The sequence below is a fragment of the Hemitrygon akajei genome, chromosome 21 (assembly GCF_048418815.1).
Source record: "Hemitrygon akajei chromosome 21, sHemAka1.3, whole genome shotgun sequence".
NCBI lineage: Eukaryota > Metazoa > Chordata > Chondrichthyes > Myliobatiformes > Dasyatidae > Hemitrygon > Hemitrygon akajei.
The window spans coordinates 820,487-846,518 of NC_133144.1; the positions used below are offsets into that span (position 1 = coordinate 820,487).

Sequence of the window (26,032 nt, forward strand, 5' to 3'; positions counted from 1 at the left end):
TGTACACCAGCTTCCCCATTCAACCTGTACTCTGTATAACACCACCTTCCCCATTCCACCTGTACTCTGAACACCACCTTCTCCATTCCACCTGTACTCTGTACACCACCTTCTCCATTCCACCTGTACTCTGTACCACACAACCTTCCCTATACCACCTGTACTCTGTACCACACCACCTTCCTCATTCCACCTGTACTCTGTACACCTCCTTCTCCATTCCACCTATACTCCGTACCACACCTCCTTCTCCATTCCACCTGTACTCTGTACCACACCACCTTCCCCATTCCACCTGTACTCTGTACAACACCACCTTCCCCATTCCACCTGTACTCTGTACACCACCTTCTCCATTCCACCTGTACTCTGTACCACACCACCTTCCCCATTCCACCTGTACACTGTACCACACTACCTTCCCCATTCCACCTGTACTCTGTACACCTCCTTCTCCATTCCACCTGTACTCTGTACCACACCTCCTTCTCCATTCCACCTGTACTCTGTACAACACCACCTTCCCCATTCCACCTGTACTCTGTATAACACCTTCCCCATTCCACCTGTACTCTGTACAACACCACCTTCCCCATTCCACCTGTACTCTGTACAACACCTTCCCCATTCCACCTGTACTCTGTACCACACCACCTTCCTCATTCCACCTGCACTCTGTACACCACCTTCCCCATTCCACCTGTACTCTGTACAACACCACCTTCCCCATTCCACCTGTACTCTGTACAACACCTTCCCCATTCCACCTGTACTCTGTACAACACCACCTTCCCCATTCCACCTGCACTCTGTACACCACCTTCCCCATTCCACCTGTACTCTGTACAACACCACCTTCCCCATTCCACCTGCACTCTGTACCACACCACCTTCCCCATTCCACCTGTACTCTGTACCACACCTCCTTCTCCATTCCACCTGTACTCTGTACACCTCCTTCTCCATTCCACCTGTACTCTGTACCACACCACCTTCCCCATTCCACCTGTACTCTGTACCACACCACCTTCCCCATTCCACCTGTACTCTGTACCACACCACCTTCCCCATTCCACCTGTACTCTGTACAACACCACCTTCCCCATTCCACCTGTACTCTGTACCACACCTCCTTCTCCATTCCACCTGTACTCTGTGCACCTCCTTCTCCATTCCACCTGTACTCTGTACCACACCACCTTCCCCATTCCACTTGCACTCTGTACACCACCTTCCCCATTCCACCTGTACTCTGTACACCACCTTCCCCATTCCACCTGTACTCTGTACAACACCACCTTCCCCATTCCACCTGCACTCTGTACACCACCTTCCCCATTCCACCTGTACTCTGTACAACACCACCTTCCCCATTCCACCTGTACTCTGTACCACACCACCTTCCCCATTCCACCAGTACTCTGTACCACACCACCTTCCCCATTCCACCTGTACACTGTACCACACCACCTTCCCCATTCCACCTGCACTCTGTACCACACCACCTTCCCCATTCCACCTGTACACTGTACAACACCACCTTCCCCATTCCACCTGTACTCTGTACCACACCACCTTCTCCATTCCACCTGTACTCTGTACCACACCACCTTCCCCATTCCACCTGTACTCTGTACACCACCTTCCCCATTCCACCTGTACTCTGTACAACACCACCTTCCCCATTCCACCTGTACTCTGTACAACACCACCTTCCCCAATCCACCTGTACTCTGTACCACACCACCTTCTCCATTCCACCTGTACTCTGTACCACACCACCTTCCCCATTCCACCTGTACTCTCTACCACACCACCTTCCCCATTCCACCTGTACACTGTACCACACCACCTTCCCCATTCCACCTGTACTCTGTACCACAACACCTTCCCCATTCCACCTGCACTCTGTACATCACCTTCCCCATTCCACCTGTACTCTGTACCACACCACCTTCCCCATTCCACTTGCACTCTGTACACCACCTTCCCCATTCCACCTGTACTCTGTACACCACCTTCCCCATTCCACCTGTACTCTGTACAACACCACCTTCCCCATTCCACCTGCACTCTGTACACCACCTTCCCCATTCCACCTGTACTCTGTACAACACCACCTTCCCCATTCCACCTGTACTCTGTACCACACCACCTTCCCCATTCCACCAGTACTCTGTACCACACCACCTTCCCCATTCCACCTGTACACTGTACCACACCACCTTCCCCATTCCACCTGCACTCTGTACCACACCACCTTCCCCATTCCACCTGTACACTGTACAACACCACCTTCCCCATTCCACCTGTACTCTGTACCACACCACCTTCTCCATTCCACCTGTACTCTGTACCACACCACCTTCCCCATTCCACCTGTACTCTGTACACCACCTTCCCCATTCCACCTGTACTCTGTACAACACCACCTTCCCCATTCCACCTGTACTCTGTACAACACCACCTTCCCCAATCCACCTGTACTCTGTACCACACCACCTTCTCCATTCCACCTGTACTCTGTACCACACCACCTTCCCCATTCCACCTGTACTCTCTACCACACCACCTTCCCCATTCCACCTGTACACTGTACCACACCACCTTCCCCATTCCACCTGTACTCTGCACCACAACACCTTCCCCATTCCACCTGCACTCTGTACATCACCTTCCCCATTCCACCTGTACTCTGTACAACACCTCCTTCCCCATTCCACCTGTACTCTGTACAACACCACCTTCTCCATTCCACCTGTACTCTGTACAACACCTTCCCCATTCCACCTGTACGCTGTACAACACCACCTTCCCCATTCCACCTGTACTCTGTACCACACCACCTTCCCCATTCCACCTGTACACTGTACCACACCACCTTCCCCATTCCACCTGTACTCTGTACCACAACACCTTCCCCATTCCACCTGCACTCTGTACATCACCTTCCCCATTCCACCTGTACTCTGTACAACACCACCTTCTCCATTCCACCTGTACTCTGTACACCACCTTCCCCATTCCACCTGTACTCTGTACAACACCACCTTCCCCATTCCACCTGCACTCTGTACGACACCACCTTCCCCATTCCACCTGTACTCTGTACCACACCACCTTCCCCATTCCACCTGTACTCTGTACCACACCTCCTTCCCCATTCCACCTGTACTCTGTACACCTCCTTCTCCATTCCACCTGTACTCTGTACCACACCACCTTCTCCATTCTACCTGTACTCTGTACAACACCACCTTCCCCATTCCACCTGTACTCTGTACCACACCACCTTCCCCATTCCACCTGTACTCTGTACCACACCACCTTCTCCATTCTACCTGTACTCTGTACAACACCACCTTCCCCATTCCACCTGTACTCTGTACCACACCACCTTCCCCATTCCACCTGTACTCTGTACCACACCACCTTCTCCATTCTACCTGTACTCTGTACACCTCCTTCTCCATTCCACCTGTACTCTGTACCACACCACCTTCTCCATTCTACCTGTACTCTGTACACCTCCTTCTCCATTCCACCTGTACTCTGTACCACACCACCTTCTCCATTCTACCTGTACTCTGTACACCTCCTTCTCCATTCCACCTGTACTCTGTCTTTCTGTCTTTATCTATACTGTATGTACTGCTTCTTGAGGACTGGTGGGGCAATGGGTTAATTCTACCTTAGGAATACCATGATTTGGCAGTCGATCTTAAAGATGAATTTTATGTGTCAGATCGGGATGTTACGTCCTAGCTGTCTACATTCCATGCGGAAGCCTGGGCAATACGATATGGAGGACAAGTTTTTGTTCACGCAGCTGATGAACTAAAGGAACAGCAGCGACCGGTACAGTTTGGCAGCAGTGGCGATGAGGGAGTTGCCAGTCAGTGTTGAACATGATGTAGGGCTGTTTTAGGGACTCCAGCTCCGGATTTTTCCCTCGAGGTTTACTCCCGAGGCTTTCCTCATGAATGGGAATAGCTGCAAGGCAGCGGAGGTTTCAGATAAGGTTTTCCTTCTCCAAGGCGAGCTGCAAACCGCGGCTGGCAAGCCCCGTCCGCCCGAAGCGACTGGTCTTAAGGCACCAGTAACCCGCCTTTGCCACTTGTCAGTAGAGACGGTTCCGCCGGGTTTAGGAGCTAAGCAACACGGGAAGGCCGCGGGCTGGAGCCTATCCGAGCCGCAAGCCTTTGGGAGCATCTAACAGGTAGTTTATCCCTACTGCTGCCCCCGCCGTTTTGCTTCAACAACCATCACAGTCCGAGGATGAGCTGGGGGCAGCCCACAAGTGCTTCCGGCACCAACATAGCATGGCCGCAACCTAGTAACCCACATTTCGTGTGTGTTACTCTACATTTCCAGATCATCCGTTGTGTTTACTAAACCTAACGTCTTTGGGAGGAAACCCACGCGGCGACCGGAGGGGGGAGAGGGGGCTATAAACAACTCCTTTCGACAGCGGCAGGATCCATGGACTTGTAAAGATTATACTTCCGTTCAAAATGATTTCCCCGCAGTAGGCACCGCTGAGATTCGAACTCAGGATCTCCTGTTTACTAGACAGGCGCTTTAACCAACTAAGCCACGGCGCCGGCTATTGCACCAATGCTTCTCTCAGTATGACCCATTCAAGTCTGGTTCTTTCCTTGATCTGATCTGATTTGGTGGCGTGATGCGAGCACCTATGTCTATCTCTACGGACAGAGGTTTGATCCTGACCTCGGATGTTCAAAGTTCAGAGTAAATTTACTATAGGTCACCCTGAGATTCGTTTTCTTGCGGGCATTCATAGTGAATACAAGAAACGCAACATAATCAATGAAAGACCGCAATCAACAGGGAATAATAAATGAGCAAAAATACAAACTGTACAAATACAAAAGAAAAAAACAAATAATAATAATAATCATAATAAAGATAAAGTAAACACATATTTCACCTATCACCTGCTGTTTCTCTCTCTCTCTCTCTCCCCCCCCCCCCCCACCTGTTCCTCAGTTTCTTTTCTCCAGTCCTGCCGAAGGGTCTCGGCCCGTGACAACTGCACTCTTTTCTATGGATGCTGATCTCCTCCAGCGTTTTGTGTGTGTAGCTCCGATCTCTGGCATCTGCAGAGTGATAACTATAAGAGTGATTTGATAACTATTCCTGAACCTGGTGCCCTGGTTCCCTCCCACACCCCGAAGATACCGTGTGGGACTAATTGCCTCTCATTGTAGCCAACTGACTACAACAAGAATAAAAGGGCGGTAAATAGTCTGCTGGAGGAACAGCGGGTCGAGCAGCGTCTGTGGGCCGAAGGAAATTGTCGACGTTTCGGGTCAAGACCATAAGAAACGGAGCAGAAATAGAGCTTTCGGGTCCGCTCCGTCATTCCATTGTGGCTGGTTAATGGAGCCCTATTCTCCTGTAACCTTTAACCTGATTAATCAAGAACATATCAATGACTTGGGCTGCACGCCCGTCTGTGGACAGACAAGCAATTGTGGACGTTTCGGGCAGACAGTTGATTCAAGCATCTCAACCTGTTGTGTGTCTCGAGAGAATGAGAAATGGTTCAAGGGATAGCGGAAGCTGGCATGGAACCAATGGGCCGAATGGCCACTCCCGGGCTATGGTCAGTAAGCATTGCTTCAATCCGCTCTTTGCTCCAATAGTCTGGCACTCCCCTGATGTTGACCTTGTCACGTCCTGTTCTTTCCTTCCCGGAGCTGGGGACCATGCAAGTTCCCGGTCATCTCCCTGGAGCGGGACCGAACTCCCGATATTTCGGCCACAGACGGGTGCAGCGGGATTTATTGCCCGGGGACAAACAGGCTCTTCTGTTTGAATTTCCTGAATATTTTTTCTAGTCTCGCTAGCCTCCATCCCCGCCCTTCCAGGCCTGCCGAATCACCCTGGATTCATCGGAATTCGGGGCGCTGGCTGGCAGCCCAGCGGCAGATTCCTACAGCCGGCGGGCTCCTGGGACGTGACCTCGGTCGGAAGCTCGCCTATGGCTCTGACTACAGGCGGAGTCTGTGATTCCTGGGATGTGAAACGAACCCGGATGCGTTAGCATGATCCCAGGGGTTGGGCGCTGGGGGATGGGCCGCTGGGCCATTCCAAGTCCCCGCCTTCCCTGTCACTGCTACAGGGCGGCGCCAGCAAACTTAAACCGCTCAAAATAAATGTTTTATCAAAGTGTATATGTGTCACCATATACGACCCTGAGATTTCTCGCGGGCATTCACAGTTAGTACAAACAAGCGCAATCGAATCAATGAAAAACAGTACGGAAGACGGGCCAGTGTACAAAAAGGGACAAAAACACACGAAAATAATATAATCACTGTTACACTAACCTCAGGAATGCCTACTGTTGCATGCCCAGACCGCATTTCAGGAAATCAGATCACTTGGCTCTCCTCCTACCTTGCAAACGGCCAGAGGCTTCTGAGATGAGGCGGTGGCTGGAAGCAGGGGAGTGGCGACGGGATTGTTTCGGGTCAATGGCAGGATTGTGCCCAGGGGTTCATCTGTAGAACTGAATGAACGTACCAGAGTTGGGACCGTCTTTTTTTAAAACACTTGTAGATGAGTTTGACCCCCAAAATCATTCCTAGTTCTGCCCTGGATGAACCATGAGGGCCGACCCGAGAATGGTTACCAAGGGAGTTACAAGAGATCCAGGTGCGATCTCCGGAAAGTCATCTCGCGGGCAAAGTGACTAAACCTGAATCAACGAAGGATACTTGACAGGGCTTGAATGCTGTATATATGTCATATGTTGTATGGGGTTATATATGTTATATGTGTTATATGTGAGTTATATGTGTTATATGTCATATGTTATATGGGGTTATATGTGTTATATGGGGTTATATGTGTTATATGTGGATATATGTATTTCATGTTAAATTTACTTTGCGCTCTGTAATCTGGACTGTTAGGCCTCTCTCAACCACTTCTGGCAGCTTGTTCCATATACTCACCACCCTCTGTATGAAAAAGATGCCCCTCATCCTTTCCTGTCTGGTCTAAACTTATGCCCCCTAGTTTTGGAGTCCCCTACGCTGGGGAAACGACTGTTACCGTCCACCTCATCCATGCCTCTCATAATTTAAAACATTTCTGTAAGGTCCCCCTCATTCTCCTGCGCTCCAAGGAATAGTCCCAGCCTTGCCAACCCCTCCCTATGACTCAGGCCCTCAAGCCTTGGCAGTATCCTCTAAACAATTTTTACAGTTTAACCATGTTTCCCAATGGCAAGTACTGAGGGATCGCGCACTGACGGAGGGGTGATGGTCAGGGTGGATGAGGCCGGACCTCCGGGAAAACCAGGCACCCTCTTCCATTCTGAAACTCCGAGTGCACACCAAGAACACGGACAGGTGCTCCCCAGAAGCGAACTGAGGCCTCAGTCCGTCTCTGCGCAAGTTGAGGGTCAGACGGGGGGTGCGGCGGTGGGGCGTTTCTGCCGCTTTAAGCAAGTTGCACAACACGACCTGGGTCTCCTCAGGACAGCCCCGATGAAAGGCCTTGGCCTGAAACGTCGAGCGTTTGTTCTTTTCCATAGATGCTCCCTGACCTGTCGATTTCCGCCAGCGTTTTGTCTGTCGCTTTGGATTTCCAGCATCTGCAGACTTTGTCGTGGCTGGGACTTTCCCGCGCTGCGCGTGGGGTAGAATATCTTTCTCGAATTTCCCTGGAATATTATACATCTGATTAGAGGAGGTTATTTGGCGTATTGGAAACGATTTTTTTTTTTTGCGGAACTTGTTATTGAGAGCTCTAACATAAGCGCGAGTTTAAATGTCCTTGTCTATAGTGTAACTGAACCCGGCGGTTTCGTTCACGCCTTGGGCTTGTTCTGGCGTTCAGTCTGAACCGCCCAGCTCTCTGTTTGTGATCAACCCCAGCTCCCGTCTCCGTCTACTGCACAGAACAGGCCATTCGCCCAACTCCTCTGCGTCGGCCAGCACTCAACTCTCCATAACAATTCCATCACTTTGGCAGAAGAATCGGAGACTTATTCTGTCCCTGCCGTCACCGAGCTTAATAATTCATTAAGGAATTTAATAATGCGGGCATTTTGTTACCGTCGTTCAGGGTGTGCGTGTAACCACACCTGCAGTACAGCTCACTTCGTATTTACCCACAAGGGATACAGGAACACTGGACCCAGTCCAGAGGAGATTCACAAGGCTGGCTCCCGGGATGAGTGAGAAAGAGAAGCTAAACAAAAACAGAACGCAAGATCGCAGCGGTTTAGGCAGCATCCGTGGAGGGAAAGCGGTAGTCGACCTTTGTGTTAGCAAAACTGCATTAATCTGAGAGGAAGAAAACGATCGCCAGGAAGAATTGGGAGTTGGGGAGGGACAGACATTTGTAGCAGGGGGGAGGTGGTTGGACTGTTCGAAAGTATACAGCAGTCTACAGTGAGGGATTGGGAATTGGGGAGGGACAGGGGTTGGTGGGTGATAGGTGGAACCCTCACTGTGAGGGATTGGGAGTTGGGGAGGGACAGGGAGTTGGTAGGTGATAGGAGGAACCCTCACAGGGAGGGACAGGGAGTTGGGGAGGAATTGGGGAGGGTCAGGGGTTGGTAGGTGATAGGTGGAACCCTCACAGAGAGGGATTGGGAATTGGGGAGGAACAGGGGTTGGTAGGTGATAGGTGGAACCCTCACAGAGAGGGATTGGGAATTGAGGAGGGACAGGGGTTGGTAGGTGATAGGTGGAACCCTCACAGGGAGGGATTGGGAATTGGGGAGGGACAGGGAGTTGGGGAGGGACAAGGATTGGTGGGTGATAGGTGGAATCCTCACAGGGTGGGATTGGGAATTGGGGAGGGACAGAGGTTGGTAGGTGATAGGTGGAATCCTCACAGGGAGGGATTGGGAATTGGGGAGGGACAGGGAGTTGGGGAGGGACAAGGGTTGGTGGGTGATAGGTGGAACCCTCACAGGGAGGGATTGGGAATTGGGGAGGGACAGGGAGTTGGGGAGGGACAAGGGTTGGTGGGTGATAGGTGGAATCCTCACAGGGAGGGATTGGGAGTTGGGGAGGGACAGGGTTTGGTGGGTGATAGGTGGAATCCTCACAGGGAGGGATTGGGAGTTGGGGAGGGACAGGGTTTGGTGGGTGATAGGTGGAATCCTCACAGGGAGGGATTGGGAGTTGGGGAGGGACAGGGAGTTGGGGAGGGACAGGGTTTGGTGGGTGATAGGTGGAATCCTCACAGGGAGGGATTGGGAGTTGGAGAGGGATTGGGAATTGGGGAGGGACAGGGAGTTGGGGAGGGACAGGGGTCGGTGGGTGATAGGTGGAACACTCACAGGGAGGGATTGGGAATTGGGGAGGGACAGGGAGTTGGGGAGGGACAGGGTTTGGTGGGTGATAGGTGGAATCCTCACAGGGAGGGATTGGGAGTTGGAGAGGGATTGGGAATTGGGGAGGGACAGGGGTTGGTAGGTGATAGGTGGAATCCTCACAGGGAGGGATTGGGAATTGGGGAGGGACAGGGGTTGGTAGGTGATAGGTGGAACCCTCACAGGGAGGGACAGGGAGTTGGGGAGGGACAAGGGTTGGTGGGTGATAGGTGGAATCCTCACAGGGAGGGATTGGGAATTGGGGAGGGACAGGGAGTTGGGGAGGGACAGGGGTTGGTGGGTGATAGGTGGAATCCTCACAGGGAGGGATTGGGAATTGGGGAAGGACAGGGGTTGGTGGCTGATAGGTGGAATCCTCACAGGGAGGGATTGGGAATTGAGGAGGGACAGGGGTTGGTGGGTGATAGGTGGAACCCTCACATGGAGGGATTGGGAATTGGGGAGGGACAGGGGTTGGTGGGTGATAGGTGGAACCCTCACAGGGAGGGATTGGGAGCTTTGTGGGGGGACAGGGGTTGGTTCGTGAAAGGTGGAACCCGATGGGGAAGGATTAGGCAGATTGCCAGTATACAGAGGTCTACAGGGAGGGATTGGGAGTTGGGAGGAACAGGGCTTGGAAGGTGATAGAAACATAGAAAACCTACAGCACAATACAGGCCCTTTGGCCCTCAAAGCTGTGTTGAACATATCCCTACCTTAGAACTACCTACGCTTTACCCATAGCCCTCTATTTTTCTAAGCTCTGTGTACCCATCCAGGAATCTCTTAAAAGACCCTATCATATCCACCTCCATCGCCAGCAGCCCATTCCATGCACTCACCACTCTCTGAGTAAAAAACTTAACCCGACATCTCCTCTGTACTTACTTTCAAGATTCTTAAAACTATGCCATCTCATGCTAGCCATTTCAGCCCTGGGAAAATGCCTCTGACTATCCACACGATCAATGCCTCTCATGATCTTGTACACATCTATTAAGTCACCTCTCATCCTCCGTCGCTCCAAGAAGAAAAGGTCGAGTCCACACAACCTATTCTCATAAGGCATGCTCCCCAATCCAGGCAACATCCTTGTAAATCTGCTCTGCACCCTTTCTATGGCTTCCACATCCTTCCTGTAGTGAGGTGACCAGAACTGAACGCAGCACTTCAATTGGGGTCTGACCAGGGTCCTATATAGCTGTAACATTACCTCTCGCTCTTAAACTCAATCCCATGATTGATGAAGGCCAATGCACCGTACGCCTTCTTAACCACAGAGTCAACCTGTGTAGCAGCTTTGAGTGTCCTATGGATTTGGACCCCAAGATCCCTCTGATCCTTGAAAGGGGTACCTTATTAAATACCTTGCTGAAATCCATATACATTACATCTACTGCTCTACCTTCATCAATGTGATCAATGTGTTTCATCACATCCTCAAAAAATTCAATCAGACTCATAAGGAATGACCTGACTTTCACAAAGCTATGCTGACTACTCCTAATCATATTATGTTTCTCCAAATGTTCATAAATCCTGCCTCTCAGGATCTTCATCATCAACTTACCAACCACTGAAGTAAGACTCGCTAGCCTATAATTTCCTGGGCTATCCCTACTCCCTTTCTTGAATAAGGGAACGACATCCGCAACCCTCCAATCATCCGGAACCTCTCCCGTACTCATTGATGATGCAAATTCATCAGGCTGCAGGACATTCTGGAGTGGGAGGGTGAACAGCCAGTGGTCGTGGTGCACATAGGTACCAACGATATAGGTAAAAAATGGGATGAGGGTCCTACAAGGTGAATTTGGGGAGTTAGGAGATAAACTAAAAAGTAGGACCACAAAGGTAATAATCTCTGGATTACTACCAGTGCCACATGCTAGTCAGAGTAGAAATAGGAGGATATTTCAGATGAATACGTGGTTGAAAAATGGTGCAAGGGGGAGGAATTCAAATTTCTGGGGCATTGGAACCAGTTCTGGGGGAGGTGGGACCGGTATAAACAGGACGATCTGCACCTGGGCTGGACTGGAACCAATGTCCTAGGGGGAGCGTTTGCTACTGCTGTTCAGGAGGCTTTAAACTAATGTGGCAGGGGGATGGGAACAAGTGCAGAGAGACAGAGGGATGTAAAATGAGGATAGAAGCAAAAAGTAGTAAGGTGAAAAGTAAAAGTGGCAGGCAGGCAAATCCAGGGCAAAAAGCAAAAAGAGCCACTTTTCAACATAATTGTATAAGGGCTAACTAAGAGTGTTGTAAAAACAAGCCTGAAGGCTTTGTGTGTCAATGTGAGGAGCATTCGTAACAAGGTGGATGAATTGAATGTGCAGATAGTTATTAATGAATATGATATAGTTGGGATCACAGAGACATGGCTCCAGGGTGACCAAAGATGGGAGCTCAACATCCAGGGATATTCAATATTCAGGAGGGATAGACAGGAAAGAAAAGGAGGTGGGGTAGCATTGCTGGTTAGAGAGGAGATTAATGCAATAGAAAGGAAGGACATTAGCCTGGAGGATGTGGAATCGATATGGGTAGAGCTGCATAACACTAAGGGTTAGAAAACGCTGGTGTGAGTTGTGTACAGGTCACCTAACAGTAGCAGTGAGGTTGGGGATGGCATTAAACAGGAAATTAGAAATGCGTGCAATAAAGGAACAGTAGTTATAATGGGTGACTTCAATCTACATATAGATTGGGTGAATCAGATTGGTAAGGGTGCTGAGGAAGAGGATTTCTTGGAATGTATGCAGGATGGTTTTCTGAACCAACATGTCGAGGGACCAACTAGAGAGCAGGCCATTCTAGATTGGGTATTGAGCAATGAGGAAGGGTTAGTTAGCAATCTTGTCGTGTGAGGCCCCTTGGGTAAGAGTGACCATAATATGGTGGAATTCTTCATTAAGATGGAGAGTGACATAGTTAATTCAGAAACAAAGGTTCTGAACTTAAAGAAGGGTAACTTTGAAGGTATGAGATGTGAATTAGCTAAGATAGACTGGCAAATGACTGACAAGGCTCAGTGCTGGGACCCCAGTTGTTTACAATATATATTAATGATTTGACAAGGGAATTAAATGCAGCATCTCCAAGTTTGTGGATGACACGAAGCTGGGCGGCAGTGTTAGCTGTGAGGAGGATGCTAAGAGGATGCAGGGTGACTTGGATAGGTTAGGTGAGTGGGCAAATTCATGGCAGATGCAATTTAATGTGGATAAATGTGAGGTTATCCACTTTGGTTGCAAGAACAGGAAAACAGATTATTATCTGAACGGTGGCCGATTAGGAAAAGGGGAGGTGCAACGAGACCTGGGTGTCATTGTACACCAGTCATTGAAGGTGGGCATGCAGGTACAGCAGGTGGTGAAAAAGGCAAATGGTATGTTGGCATTCATAGCAAAAGGATTTGAGTACAGGAGCAGGGAGGTTCTACTGCAGTTGTACAAGGCCTTGGTGAGACTGCACCTAGAGTATTGTGTGCAGTTTTGGTCCCCTAATCTGAGGAAAGACATTCTTTCCATAGAGGGAGTACAGAGAAGGTTCACCAGATTGATTCCTGGGATGGCAGGACTTTCACATGAAGAAAGACTGGATCGACTAGGCTTATACTCACTGGAATTTAGAAGATTGAGGGGGGATCTTATTGAAACGTATAAAATTCTGAAGGGATTGGACAGGCTAGATGCAGGAAGATTGTTTCCGATGTTGGGGAAGTCCAGAATGAGGGGTCACAGTTTAAGGATAAAGGGGAAGCCTTTTAGGACCGAGATGAGGAAAAACTTCTTCACACAGAGAGTGGTGAATCTGTGGAATTCTCTGCCACAGGAAACAGTTGAGGCCAGTTCATTGGCTATATTTAAGAGGAAGTTAGATATGGCCCTTGTGGCTAAAGGGATCAGGGGGTATGGAGAGAAATCAGGTACAGGGTTCTGAGTTGGATGATCAGCCATGATCATACTGAATGGTGGTGCAGGCTCGAAGGGCTGAATGGCCTACTCCTGCACCTATTTTCTATGTTTCTAAAGATCATTGCCAGAGGCTCAGTAATCTCTTCCCTCGCCTCCCACAGTAGCCTGGGTACATCCTGTCCAGTCCCGGTGACGTATCCAACTTGATGCTTTCCAAAAGCTCCAGCACATCCTCTTCCTTAACATCTGCATTCTCTAGCTTTTTTTCCCTCAATATTTTATTTTTTAAATAAAGAGAACATAGCATAACGGAGAATTGTGCAGTGCATAATGAATGTATCAAATGTACATTTCACATTCATGAAAGAGATGCACCCATGGTACAAACATTATCACCCCACCCCTCCCCGTCCCAACTCCAAGCCAGCAATACATTCTCAAAAAGGGTTAAACAGAACCTTTGTCCCCACAGAGCTGCATTGGTATAGAGAAGGTGTATTTTTCTCTGTTGTATGATAACAAATTTGAGTTCGAAGAGTTTTACCGAAAAATGCTGGAGGTCAGGGATTTATGTACTGAGGAAAGGGAGAGAGAATGGACCTTTAGTCTGGCTGGGAATTTTGAAAATATTCAAGAAAGGGTCCCCACATCTTTTGGAACTTCATGTCCGAATTGAGGATTGAATAGTGGATCTTCTCAAGGTGTAGACTGGACATGATGTCCCTGAGCCACTGAGCGTGGGAGGGCGGGGCAACATCCCTCCACCTGAGCAAAACTGTGCACCTGGCCAACAGAGAGGCAAAGTATTTGGGACCGAGTTTGGAAGACATCTTTCCAGTATTTTTCCAAACTAGGGCATGTCCAGCACATATGGATAGGGGAAGCCTCCCCCATTTTGCATTTGTCGCAACAGGGATTTACATCTAGGTAAATGTGAGATAATTTAGTTTTAGACGTAAAGGCCCTGTGTACGACCTTGAACTGTAACAAGCAGTGGCAGGCACGTAAAGAGGTCGAGTTAACTAATTTGAGGACTTCATCCCATACCTCATCTGACATTGAAAAATTTAAATCTTGCTCCCAGGCAGTTTTAATTTTGTCAGGAGAGGCTCGCCTCAGAGCCGCCAGCTTGTCGCAGATAAAAGATATTAGACCTTTGCACAACGGATTCAAACAGAGAAATATATCAATGACGTTTGTGTCAGGTGTCTCAGGGGAGTTTGCTATCAGAGGGCGGATAAAATGTCTAATTTGCAAATATCTAAAGAAATGAGTGTTGGATAGATTAAACTTTGCAGACAGTTGTTCAAATGATGCAAAACAGTTGTCTAAAAAAGACCTTTAAAGTGTCTGAAGCTTTTCAGTCCATTGCAAGTCATCCTTACGAGATCCAAGTGATAGATGGGGAGGGATAGGGGTTTGTAGGTGATAGGGAGGCATTGGACAGATCGCCAGCGTAAAGCGGTCTACAGGGACGGGATGGGAGTTCAGCGGGGACAGTGGTTGGAAAGACGGATGGGCAGAGCATGATTGCAACTGTAAATTCCAGCTCTCCTCCCTTGGCAGAATTTGTTTTTATCCTCAACACCTTCTTTCTCAATTCTTCCCACTTTTTCAGACCAAAGATGCAGCCGTGAGCACTTGCACAGACCCCAGTAACAACTGTCCCTTTGTTGAGCTCTGTTGAACAGCTCTTGTTCCGAGTCTATTCCTATAGGCTCTCCCAGCACTTTCCCCTGCAACTCTTGTCTCTACACCTCCCCAAGAGACCTAAGCATGCACTCCAGATGAGGCAGAAATTCATATGTTCCTCTTCCTTCCTTAAGCCCCATTGCCCGTGCTAGGGTATTGGCCACTGTCCTCCATCCTGAGCCACTCTTTCATGTGATCTCCAGTTGTGGTCCATCTTGGTCCTGTTTCCCTCTGTTTGCAGGGATGCAGGTCTTTGGCACATCTGTAGCTCTGGGTTTTTTATGGGATGGGGTTGCTAGCCCCACGTCCAGCCTTCCTCCTTTAACATCTGGCCCCGGGACCATCCATGGCCAAGTTGTAGCCTCCTTTTCACTGCTGAAATGAAGCATGCACTAGACAACTGTTGTTTTACGTTCCTGCACTTCATATGGCACTCAGCATAGCCTTCCACAAGGTCCTGCATGGAAATGTAGACCAGAAGGTGGGATTAGATTGTATGGGATCCAGGAGAGCTATCTAGGGTCCAGAGGAGGTTCATGAAAGTTCCCGGGAATGACAGGGTTAACATATGAGGAATGTTTGATGGCTCTGGGCCTGTACTTGCTGGAGTTTAGAAGAATGAGGTGGGATCTCATTGCAATCTTTTGAATATTGAAAGGCCTAGATAGAGCGTACATGGATGTCCCCTATAGTGAGGGAGTCTAGAACCAGAGGGCATGGCCTCAGAATAGAGATCAGGAATTTCTTTAGCTAGTGGGTGGTGAATTTGTGGAACTCATTGCTACGGACAGCTATGGAGGTCAAATCATTGAGCATATTTAAAACAGAGATTGATAGGTTCTTCATTAGTCAGGTCCTCAAAGATAATGTGGAGAAGGCAGGAGAGTGGAGTTGAGAGGGTTAATAATGATGGACAGGAGAATGGGGTTGAGAGGGTTGATAATGATGGACAGAATGGGGTTGAGAGGGTTAATAATGATGGACAGGAGATTGGAGTTGAGAGGGTTAATAACGATGGACGGAGAATGGGGTTGAGAGGGTTAATAACGATGGAATTGCAGAACAGACTCAATAGGCTGAAGATGGAAGATGTTGTTTTGAACTGGACACCTGTGACTAGTGATGTGCCGTAGGAGTTGGTGATGGTCCCCTTGTTGTTCACCATTTATGGAAACGATTTGGATGAAAATGTAATTCTGCAGCTGAGTGATGTCATAGTGAAGAAAGTTATCTATTATAGCAGTGTCACTAACCACTTCCTGTCAAACACCTGATATACAGAGACTCCAGGGCAGAGTCACTTTATGGACAATCTATGTACAGTGCTGTTAAAAGTCTTCCACTGTTACACGTATAGAGCTTGGATGCACAATACTGTAATAATTTTATGCACTGTACTGTTGCACAAAAAAATTCATGACATATGTGAGTGATTTTGACATTGGCCTCTGTTATGGACTGAGAGTGGGAAGGGGGCTGGGAGAGGGGAATCATGGTTGGGAAAAGGGGAAGGGAGCGGGAGAGACATTCTGTAATAAACAATAAATCTTGTTTAGAATCAAATGACCTTGTCTGGTGTCTCAGGGCTGGGTGTGTCTGTACCCATGCCAACCCACCCCCCAATTCAATTACTGCTTCTCTGTCACCTGTTCCACACCCCTCCATTGGCACCCCCTCACTATTCCCAACATCGTTTGCTCCCACCAGATTTACAGCCTCGCTCTCTGCTTCACGTTGACAAATACAACATTCTGAGGCACCCTAGCTTTATATATATATAGCAAAGTACGTTGGGAATGTCTCAGGAATATGTACGTAGAATATAGACATAAAAGACTTGCACAGTGCTCTATATAAGCTCACTTGTGTAGTTACATGTAATGCTTTTATTATTATTGTTCTTCACCTTCTGTGTTTTTATGCTGCATTGGATCCAGAGTAACAATTATTTCATTGTCCTTTACATTTTTGTACAGGAAATGAGATTAAACAATCTTGAGTTAATTGAGTAAGTGGGCCAAGGATAGAAATCTGTTCAACCCAGTGCACTAAGATGTCCAGGGTGTTGACAAGGTCACACCCGGAATATTGAGAACAGCTTTGGTTACCGTTACAGGAAAGACATTGTAAACGTAAACTCTGAAGATTCTGGAAAATACAAAACAACACACAAAATGCTGGAGGAACTCAGCAGATCAGGCAGCATCTGTGGAAATGAATAAACAGTCAGGACGAGACCCTTCTTCAGGACTGGAAAGATACCAGAATAAAAAGATTGGGGGGGGGGGGGGTTAGGGGAGGATAGCTAGAAGTTGGTAGGTGAAGTCAGGTGGGGAGGAAAGTTAGAGGCTGGAGATGAAGGAATCTGATAGAAGAGCAGAGTGAGCCATTGGTGAACGGGAAGGAGGAGGGGACCCAGCGGGAGGTGATAGGCAGACGAGAAGTAGGAAGAGGCCAGAGTGGGAATAGAAGAGGGAAGGGGGAGGAATTTTTTACTGGCAGGAGAAATCGATGTTCATGCCATCAGGTTGGAGGTATGCAGATGCAATATAAGATGCTGCTCCTCCACCCTGAGGGTGTGGCCTCATCTCGACACAAGAGGAGATCAAGGATTGACATGTTGGAACAGGAATGGGAACCTTGGGCCACTGAGATGGGCAGGAATAGGGGGGTCATTGTCTGGGGTTACTGCTTCTGTACAGAATGGGCTGAAGTATGGGACAGCATGGATTCCTTTGACAGCCTGTTTTAAACCAGGGACCATGAAACATATAGGGCTCCCCCCCACCCCCATCTCCTGTGTGTCTGTAAACACTGGGGGGGGTTCCAAGGCAGTGAGGCCTTTACAATCTTCTGCGGCTGTCCGACCAAAACCTGGAGACGATTATAGTCCCAGGGCAGGGGAGAGGGTGAGGGAGGAAGGAGAGGGGATGGGTATAGTCCCAGGGCAGGGGAGAGGGTGAGGGAGGGAGGAGAGGGGGTGGGTATAGTCCCAGGGCAGGGGAGAGGGTGAGGGAGGGAGGAGAGGGGGTGGGTATAGTCCCAGGGCAGGGGAGAGGGTGAGGGAGGGAGGAGAGGGGGTAGGTATGGTCCCAGGGCAGGTAAGAGGGTAAGGGAGGGAGGGAGGAGAGGGGGTAGGTATGGTCCCAGGGCAGGGGAGAGGGTGAGGGAGGGAGGGGCTGCAGAGGGGAAAGCCAGCATTAAAAATGTCCCATTAGTTTGTCATTGTGTAGGTCAGTGAACAAAACCCCAATTTCTGTGTTTTACCAGTTCATTTTATTATTTCACTGTGTCACGTGATAAAAACACCTCGTGGTGCGAGCTTGCTGTAAGAAGACCGATCCAATCCACCTTGTTGTTTGAGCTGTAACCCAACCCCAGGGGATGAGTGTCTGTCGATGTGTTCACCTGCTGATGTCTGTGAACCAGTTCGGCCGTCCCACAGTGGGAAGGCCAGGGTCCTTCCCTCTCCCAGTGCCGTACCTCCCGCCTGGGATGCCCGCTGACACCAAGCTCCCGCGCGTACCGGCTCGGCATTCCTGAGCCGTTGGTGTGGCTGCCCTCGGCTACGCCAAGAGCAGCAGCTTGGCACCAAATGAGGGGTGGGGGGGTTCTTCCCTGGGAAAATCTCCCTCAGCCTGCGTGGAGCGGGAAAGGATCGGAGTCGCAGACTGGGGAATTAGTGAGCCCCAGTTCCCCGAAGAAGTGCAGCACGAATGGTTTCAAGGCCGGCAGAGGGGGATTGAGGTCCTGCAGAGTGGGTGCCTGGGGAGGGCCTAACGTGTGGGGGAAGTCGGAGCCTGGGGAGGTATCCGAGGTTTCTCCATGGAGGCCGAGCTGAGCCTTGCTTTCTGGGTAGAGTTAGGGGAAAGCAGTCACAGCTGAACTTGACCATGGACAATATGAAACCCTGCTGCAAATGGAGATGGTTGGGCATGGGACCCCATTCCCTAAAACCCAGAGCCTACAGAACACCAACAGAGGCCTTTGTTAGGAGAGGAAGGAGCTTCACCTAGAATACATATGAAGTGCTGTGGCGAGAGCAGATATGTTGATCCACATTCCCATGCCCCAGGACTCAGGACTCCAGTGAGCTGCTGTCGGCGGCCTTTACCCCAGTCAGAGGGATGGACTTACGAAGAAGTTCTTTCCTGACGGAATGTTTTAGAGTCATGGCCACCCCCCACACCGGGCAGCCCACTCTCCCCCACCTCCCACACCAGTGAGCCCACTTGCCCACACCCCCCACACCAGGGAGCCCACTCTCCCCCATCCCCCACTCTCCCCCCATCCCCCACACCAGTGAGCCCACTCGCCCCCACCTGGGAGCCCACTCTCCCCCACTCTCCCACACCAGTGAGCCCACTTGCCCCCACCCCCCACACCAGGGAGCCCACTCTCCCCAACCCCCCCACACCAGGGAACCCACTCTCCCCCATCCCCCCACACCAGGGAGCCCACTCTCCCCCATCCCCCCACACCAGGCAGCCCACTCTCCCACACCTACCACACCAGTGAGCCCACTTGCCCCCACCCCCCACACCAGGGAGCCCACTCTCCCCCATCCCCCCACACCAGGGAGCCCACTCGCCCCCATCCCCCCACACCAGGGAGCCCACTCGCCCCCATCCCCCCACACCAGGGAGCCCACTCGCCCCCATCCCTCCACACCAGGGAGCCCACTCTCCCCCACCCTCCACACCAGGGAGCCCACTCTCCCCCATCTCCCCACACCAGGGAGCCCACTCTCCCCCATCCCCCCACACCAGGGAGCCCACTCTCCCACACCAGGCAGCCCACTCTCCCCCATCCCTCCACACCAGGGAGCCCACTCTCCCCCATCTCCCCACACCAGGGAGCCCACTCTCCCCCATCCCCCCACACCAGGGAGCCCACTCTCCCACACCAGGCAGCCCACTCTCCCCCATCTCCCCACAACAGGGAGCCCACTCTCCCCCATCTCCCCACACCAGGGAGCCCACTCTCCCACACCAGGGAGCCCACTCTCCCCCACCCTCCACACCAGGGAGCCCACTCTCCCCCATCTCCCCACACCAGGGAGCCCACTCTCCCCCATCCCCCCACACCAGGGAGCCCACTCTCCCACACCAGGCAGCCCACTCTCCCCCACCCTCCACACCAGGGAGCCCACTCTCCCCCATCTCCCCACACCAGGGAGCCCACTCTCCCCCACCCCCCCACCAGGGAGCCCACTCTCCACACCAGGGAGCCCACTCTCCCCCATCCCCCCACACCAGGGAGCCCACTCTCCCCCATCCCCCCACACCAGGGAGCCCACTCTCCCCCACCCTCCACACCAGGGAGCCCACTCTCCCCCATCTCCCCACACCAGGGAGCCCACTCTCCCCCACCCCCCCCACCAGGGAGCCCACTCTCCACACCAGGGAGCCCACTCTCCCCCATCCCCCCACACCAGGGAGCCCACTCTCCCCCATCCCCCCACACCAGGGAGCCCACTCTCCCCCACCCTCCACACCAGGGAGCCCACTCTCCCCCATCCCTCCACACCAGGGAGCCCACTCTCCCCCACCCTCCACACCAGGGAGCCCACTCTCCCCCATCCCTCCACACCAGGGAGCCCACTCTCCCCCACCCTCCACACCAGGGAGCCCACTCTCCCCCATCCCCCCACACCAGGCAGCCCACTCTCCCACACCTCCCACACCAGTGAGCCCACTTGCCCCCACCCCCCACACCAGGGAGCCCACTCGCCCCCATCCCCCCACACCAGGGAGCCCACTCGCCCCCATCCCTCCACACCAGGGAGCCCACTCTCCCCCACCCTCCAAACCAGGGAGCCCACTCTCCCCCACCCCCCCCACCAGGGAGCCCACTCTCCACACCAGGGAGCCCACTCTTCCCCATCCCCCACACCAGGGAGCCCACTCTCCCACATCCCTCCACACCAGGGAGCCCACTCTCCCCCATCCCCCACACCGGGCAGCCCACTCTCCCCCATCCCCCACACCGGGCAGCCCACTCTCCCCCACCCTCCACACCAGGGAGCCCACTCTCCCCAACCCCCCCACACCAGGGAGCCCACTCTCCCCCATCCCCCCACACCAGGGAGCCCACTCTCCCACACCAGGGAGCCCACTCTCCCCCATCCCTCCACACCAGGGAGCCCACTCTCCCCCATCCCCCCACACCAGGGAGCCCACTCTCCCACACCCCCCACACCAGGCAGCCCACTCTCCCCCATCCCCCACACCAGGGAGCCCACTCTCCCACACCAGGGAGCCCACTCTCCCCCATACCAGGGAGCCCACTCTCCCCCATACCAGGGAGCCCACTCTCCCACACCCCCCACACCAGGGAACCCACTCTCCCACACCAGGGAGCCCACTCTCCCACACCCTCCACACCAGGGAGCCCACTCTCCCCCATCCCTCCACACCAGGGAGCCCACTCTCCCCCATCTCCCCACACCAGGGAGCCCACTCTCCCCCACCCTCCACACCAGGGAGCCCACTCTCCCCCATCCCTCCACACCAGGGAGCCCACTCGCCCCCACCCTCCACACCAGGGAGCCCACTCTCCCCCATCCCCCCACACCAGGTTGCCCTCTATCCCCCATCCCCCCACACCAGGGAGCCCACTCTCCCACACCCTCCACACCAGGGAGCCCACTCTCCCCCATCCCTCCACACCAGGGAGCCCACTCTCCCCCATCTCCCCACACCAGGGAGCCCACTCTCCCCCACCCTCCACACCAGGGAGCCCACTCGCCCCCACCCTCCACACCAGGGAGCCCACTCTCCCCCATCCCTCCACACCAGGGAGCCCACTCGCCCCCACCCTCCACACCAGGGAGCCCACTCTCCCCCATCCCCCCACACCAGGTAGCCCTCTATCCCCCATCCCCCCACACCAGGGAGCCCACTCTCCCACACCAGGGAGCCCACTCTCCCCCATCTCCCCACACCAGGGAGCCCACTCTCCCACACCAGGGAGCCCACTCTCCAACACCCTCCACACCAGGGAGCCCACTCTCCCCCATCCCCCCACACCAGGGAGCCCACTCTCCCACACCAGGCAGCCCACTCTCCCCCACCCTCCACACCAGGGAGCCCACTCTCCCCCATCCCTCCACACAGGGAGCCCACTCTCCCCCATCCCTCCACACAGAGAGCCCACTCTCCCCCATCCCTCCACACCAGGGAGCCCACTCTCCCCCATCCCTCCACACAGGGAGCCCACTCTCCCCCATCCCTCCACACCAGGGAGCCCACTCTCCCCCATCCCTCCACACCAGGGAGCCCACTCTCCCCCACCCTCCACACCAGGCAGCCCACTCTCCCACACCTCCCACACCAGGGAGCCCACTCTCCCCCATCCCTCCACACAGGGAGCCCACTCTCCCCCATCCCTCCACACAGGGAGCCCACTCTCCCCCATCCCTCCACACAGGGAGCCCACTCTCCCCCATCCCCCCACACCAGGGAGCCCTCTATCCCCCATCTCCCCACACCAGGGAGCCCACTCTCCCCCACCCTCCACACCAGGGAGCCCACTCTCCCCCATCCCTCCACACCAGGGAGCCCACTCTCCCCCATCCCCCCACACCAGGGAGCCCTCAATCCCCCATCCCCCCACACCAGGGAGCCCACTCCCCCTCATCCCTCCACACCAGGGAGCCCACTCTCCCCCATCCCCCACACCAGGGAGCCCACTCTCCCCCATCTCCCCCACCAGGGAGCCCACTCTCCCCCATCTCCCCCACCAGGGAGCCCACTCTCCCCCACCCTCCACACCAGGAAGCCCTCTCTACGATCCCATAATCGGTGATACCGTTAGGCGCGGACTCGCGGTGTAGACTCGGCAGTGTGGACACATCGACAGAATTGGCCCCCGCTGTGTTTTACCCCAAGAGGTGGGTGTGAAGGCAAGCAGCAGCCCACTCCGCCTGTAAGTGTGCTGCTCACCAACAGCCATCCTCCATAGCTGCTCCACAGCACAGTACGGGTCCCACTATGTCACTTGCTTATCCAGAGTATTAATTTTCAGCCACAATGCAGACTGTGAGTGTCCAGTTGAAGGAAATCTGCAGTGCTGTAATGGAACCACTTTAAAGGGAAGAATCTAATGTGCAGTGGGGCAGTCGACCCTGCCATCTGTCACACCACACACCTGGCAGCTACACCACACTTGGGGGTCGCAACCCTCTGACAGATCTGAAACTCAGTCTGCCTTGTTACCTGCTGTCACTGCTGGCTAACCACTCCGTCGTTTACGTTGTGCTCCTCACATCCACTTACACAGTGGAAGCCTGTGATATGTCCCAGCAAGCATTCTCAACCTTGTGCAATGTGGTTGTTAGCACCAACTCTTCCCACAGTTCACACACACTTGGAAAACTATATGCTCCTCTATCATTACAAGTCTCCCTGTACAGAGAAAAGATTAAACACTGTACAAAAACATACCTTTACTACAATATCAGAGGTTAGGGGTGGAAACGAGGAAGAAGGCATGTTGTCTACGAGGAGTGATTGATAAGTTTGTGGCCCAAGGTAGAAGGAGTCAATTTTAGAAAACCTAGCACATTTATTTTTCCTACATTTACACACTTAGTCCAGCGGTCATGGAGCATACGGATCCCTTCTTTGTAGAAATTGGCGTCATGCACTGGAGATGAGTTATTAACTTCAAACTTTCTTGCATAAAGAGTTGAACTGCACGTGCATGTAACAAGAGCTGTATAACTATTCTCCTTCTCCCTTGGGCCACGAGCTTTTCAATCACCCCTGCTGTGGACCATTTCTACGAAGAAGGGATCTGTGTGCTGCACGACTCTGGACAGTGTGTACACGTAGGAGGGGACTATGTTGAAAAATAAATGTGCTAGGTTTTCTAAACTTGACTCCTTCTCCCTCAGGCCACAAACTTATCAATCACCCCTCGTAAGTCATAGAATTAATGTAAACCTTGAAGCTGGAAGAAGTGACCTAAACTGGAAGAACGTCACACCCCTGCTGTGTTGAGAAATGGAGTCTGTGTACTATATGTGTCCCTAGGATGGACGTTTCCAGAAGCAGTACGTGGGGAGCACAGAGCTGTCCGGTCTGGTTCTTAATCTGATCCACAGCAATCACAATTAACAGCAGACTGGATGAACAATGCTCCTCACTGGCTCTCAAAGCACAATTGTAGACTGCTCCGCAGCATCCATGGAGGGAGGCAGTGGGGGCAAGAGTTCTTCACCAACACTACAGCATCAGGTCGCCCCTAGATCGCCCATCCTCAAGCAGAACCTGGCACCAGGAGCTCTGGGCTGTGGGAATGGTCGAAGGTTTGGGGAATGGTTGGGGATAGTGGGAATGGTAAATGGATTTGGGGAATGTTTAGAGGGACAGTGGAATGGTCTAAGGATTTGGGGAGTAGTCGGAGGGGAGGTCATGGGAGTAATGGTCTAGGGATTTGGAAATAGTATTGGAATATTGGAATAGTCTAAAGATTTGGGAATATACGGGATTTTGGGAATGATCAGGGGGAGTTGTGGGAATGATCAAGCGATTTGCCGAATGATCTGGCGACTTTGGGAATGGTTGGGGGATTGTGGGAATGGTCGAGAGATTTGGGGAATGGTTGGGGTTTTGTGGGAATGGTTGAAGGATTTGGGGAATGGTTGAGGGGGTTGTGGGAATGGTCGAGGGATTTGGGGAATGGTTGAGGGGGTTGTGGGAATGGTCAAGGGATTTGGGGAATGCTTGGGGGTTGTGAGAATGGTCGAGGGATTTGGGGAATGGTTGGGGTTTTGTGGGAATGGTTGAAGGATTTGGGGAATGGTTGAGGGGGTTGTGGGAATGGTCAAGGGATTTGGGGAATGCTTGGGGGTTGTGAGAATGGTCGAGAGATTTGGGGAATGGTTGGGGTTTTGTTGGAATGGTTGAAGGATTTGGGGAATGGTTGAGGGGGTTGTGGGAATGGTCGAGGGATTTGGGGAATGGTTGAGGGGGTTGTGGGAATGGTCAAGGGATTTGGGGAATGCTTGGGGGTTGTGAGAATGGTCGAGGGATTTGGGGAATGGTTGAGGGATTTGGGGAATGGTTGAGGGGGTTGTGGGAATGGTCAAGGGATTTGGGGAATGCTTGGGGGGGTTGTGGGAAGTGCCTACAGATTTAGGACGGTCAAGGTAATGCAAGTTCAGAAGGGATTGTGGGGTGAGGGGACAAGAGGATTTGAAAAAAGGCTCCCAAGAACTGCAAAAGTATCTCAAGTGCCTTTTCTTCCCAAGCCAGGGGTGGAGGAAGTGCTTGATTACAGAGTGTCGTACAAGTGCAGTGTCTGCTCCAGGTGCTGGCTGATCCTCTGGTAGAATCGGATTTGTTGCTGGAGGTAGTTCTGCATCATGTGTTTGAAGTCAATGATCCTGCGCTTGTGGAAATGGTTCATCTCAGCCTGGAGAGCGAATCCCACCACTCGACACCGGCTCTTGATGCCGTCCACCTGCTCCTGGTCCATCTTGCCTTCATCACTCATCCTCTGGCTGTCTTTCACCTTGGCAAAGGCACCTGTCACCAACACACACACACTCTATCAGTCAACTGCCCTTTCCATCTCCTCACACCCTGATCTTCTTCTCCCTACTTCCTCAGGAGGCTAAAGAAATGTTGCTCCTTTGACCCTCACCCACTCTTACTGAAGCAGCACAGAAAGCACCCCATCCCGATGCAGCACCCTTTGGTAAAGTATCTGCCCTGGCCGTGACCACAAGCAACTGCAGACTTGTGGACACAGCTCAACACATCCCTCCACTTTCTCTTCTTCCTCCCGTCGGACAGTATATACGAAACGCCTGATGGCATGCACCACCAGGCTCAAGGGCAGCTTCTATCCCGTTACAGGACTATTGAATGGTTACCTGGTACATAGACCTGACTTCATAACCTACCTTGTTATGATCTTGCCCGTTATTGTTTACCTGCACTGCACTTTGTTCTGCATTCTGCTATCGATTTACCTTGTTCAACCTCAACCCACCTGTAATGAACAGTTTGCAAGACAAGCCTCTCACGGAATCTCAGTACATGTG

At 52.3% G+C, this 26,032-nt stretch overlaps 1 protein-coding gene and 1 non-coding gene across 3 annotated transcripts in view; both read right to left on the reverse strand.

The window, feature by feature from the left end:
- The window catches only part of snx33 (sorting nexin 33), a 154,183-nt gene that overhangs the window by 90,608 nt on the left and 37,543 nt on the right, over positions 1-26,032 (reverse strand). The window contains exon 2 of one of the 2 annotated variants that reach the window (XM_073024696.1): positions 22,729-25,511. The exons of the other annotated variant lie outside the window; for it this stretch is intronic. Within the exon in view, the coding sequence (XP_072880797.1) occupies positions 25,258-25,511 (254 nt within the window). The 3' untranslated portion in view covers positions 22,729-25,257. Of the gene's footprint in view, positions 1-22,728; positions 25,512-26,032 lie in introns of those variants that run through there. 2 annotated transcript variants of the gene reach the window in all.
- Positions 4,531-4,604, reverse strand: trnat-agu (transfer RNA threonine (anticodon AGU)). The gene has a single exon. It is a non-coding gene; the product is annotated as a tRNA-Thr (tRNA).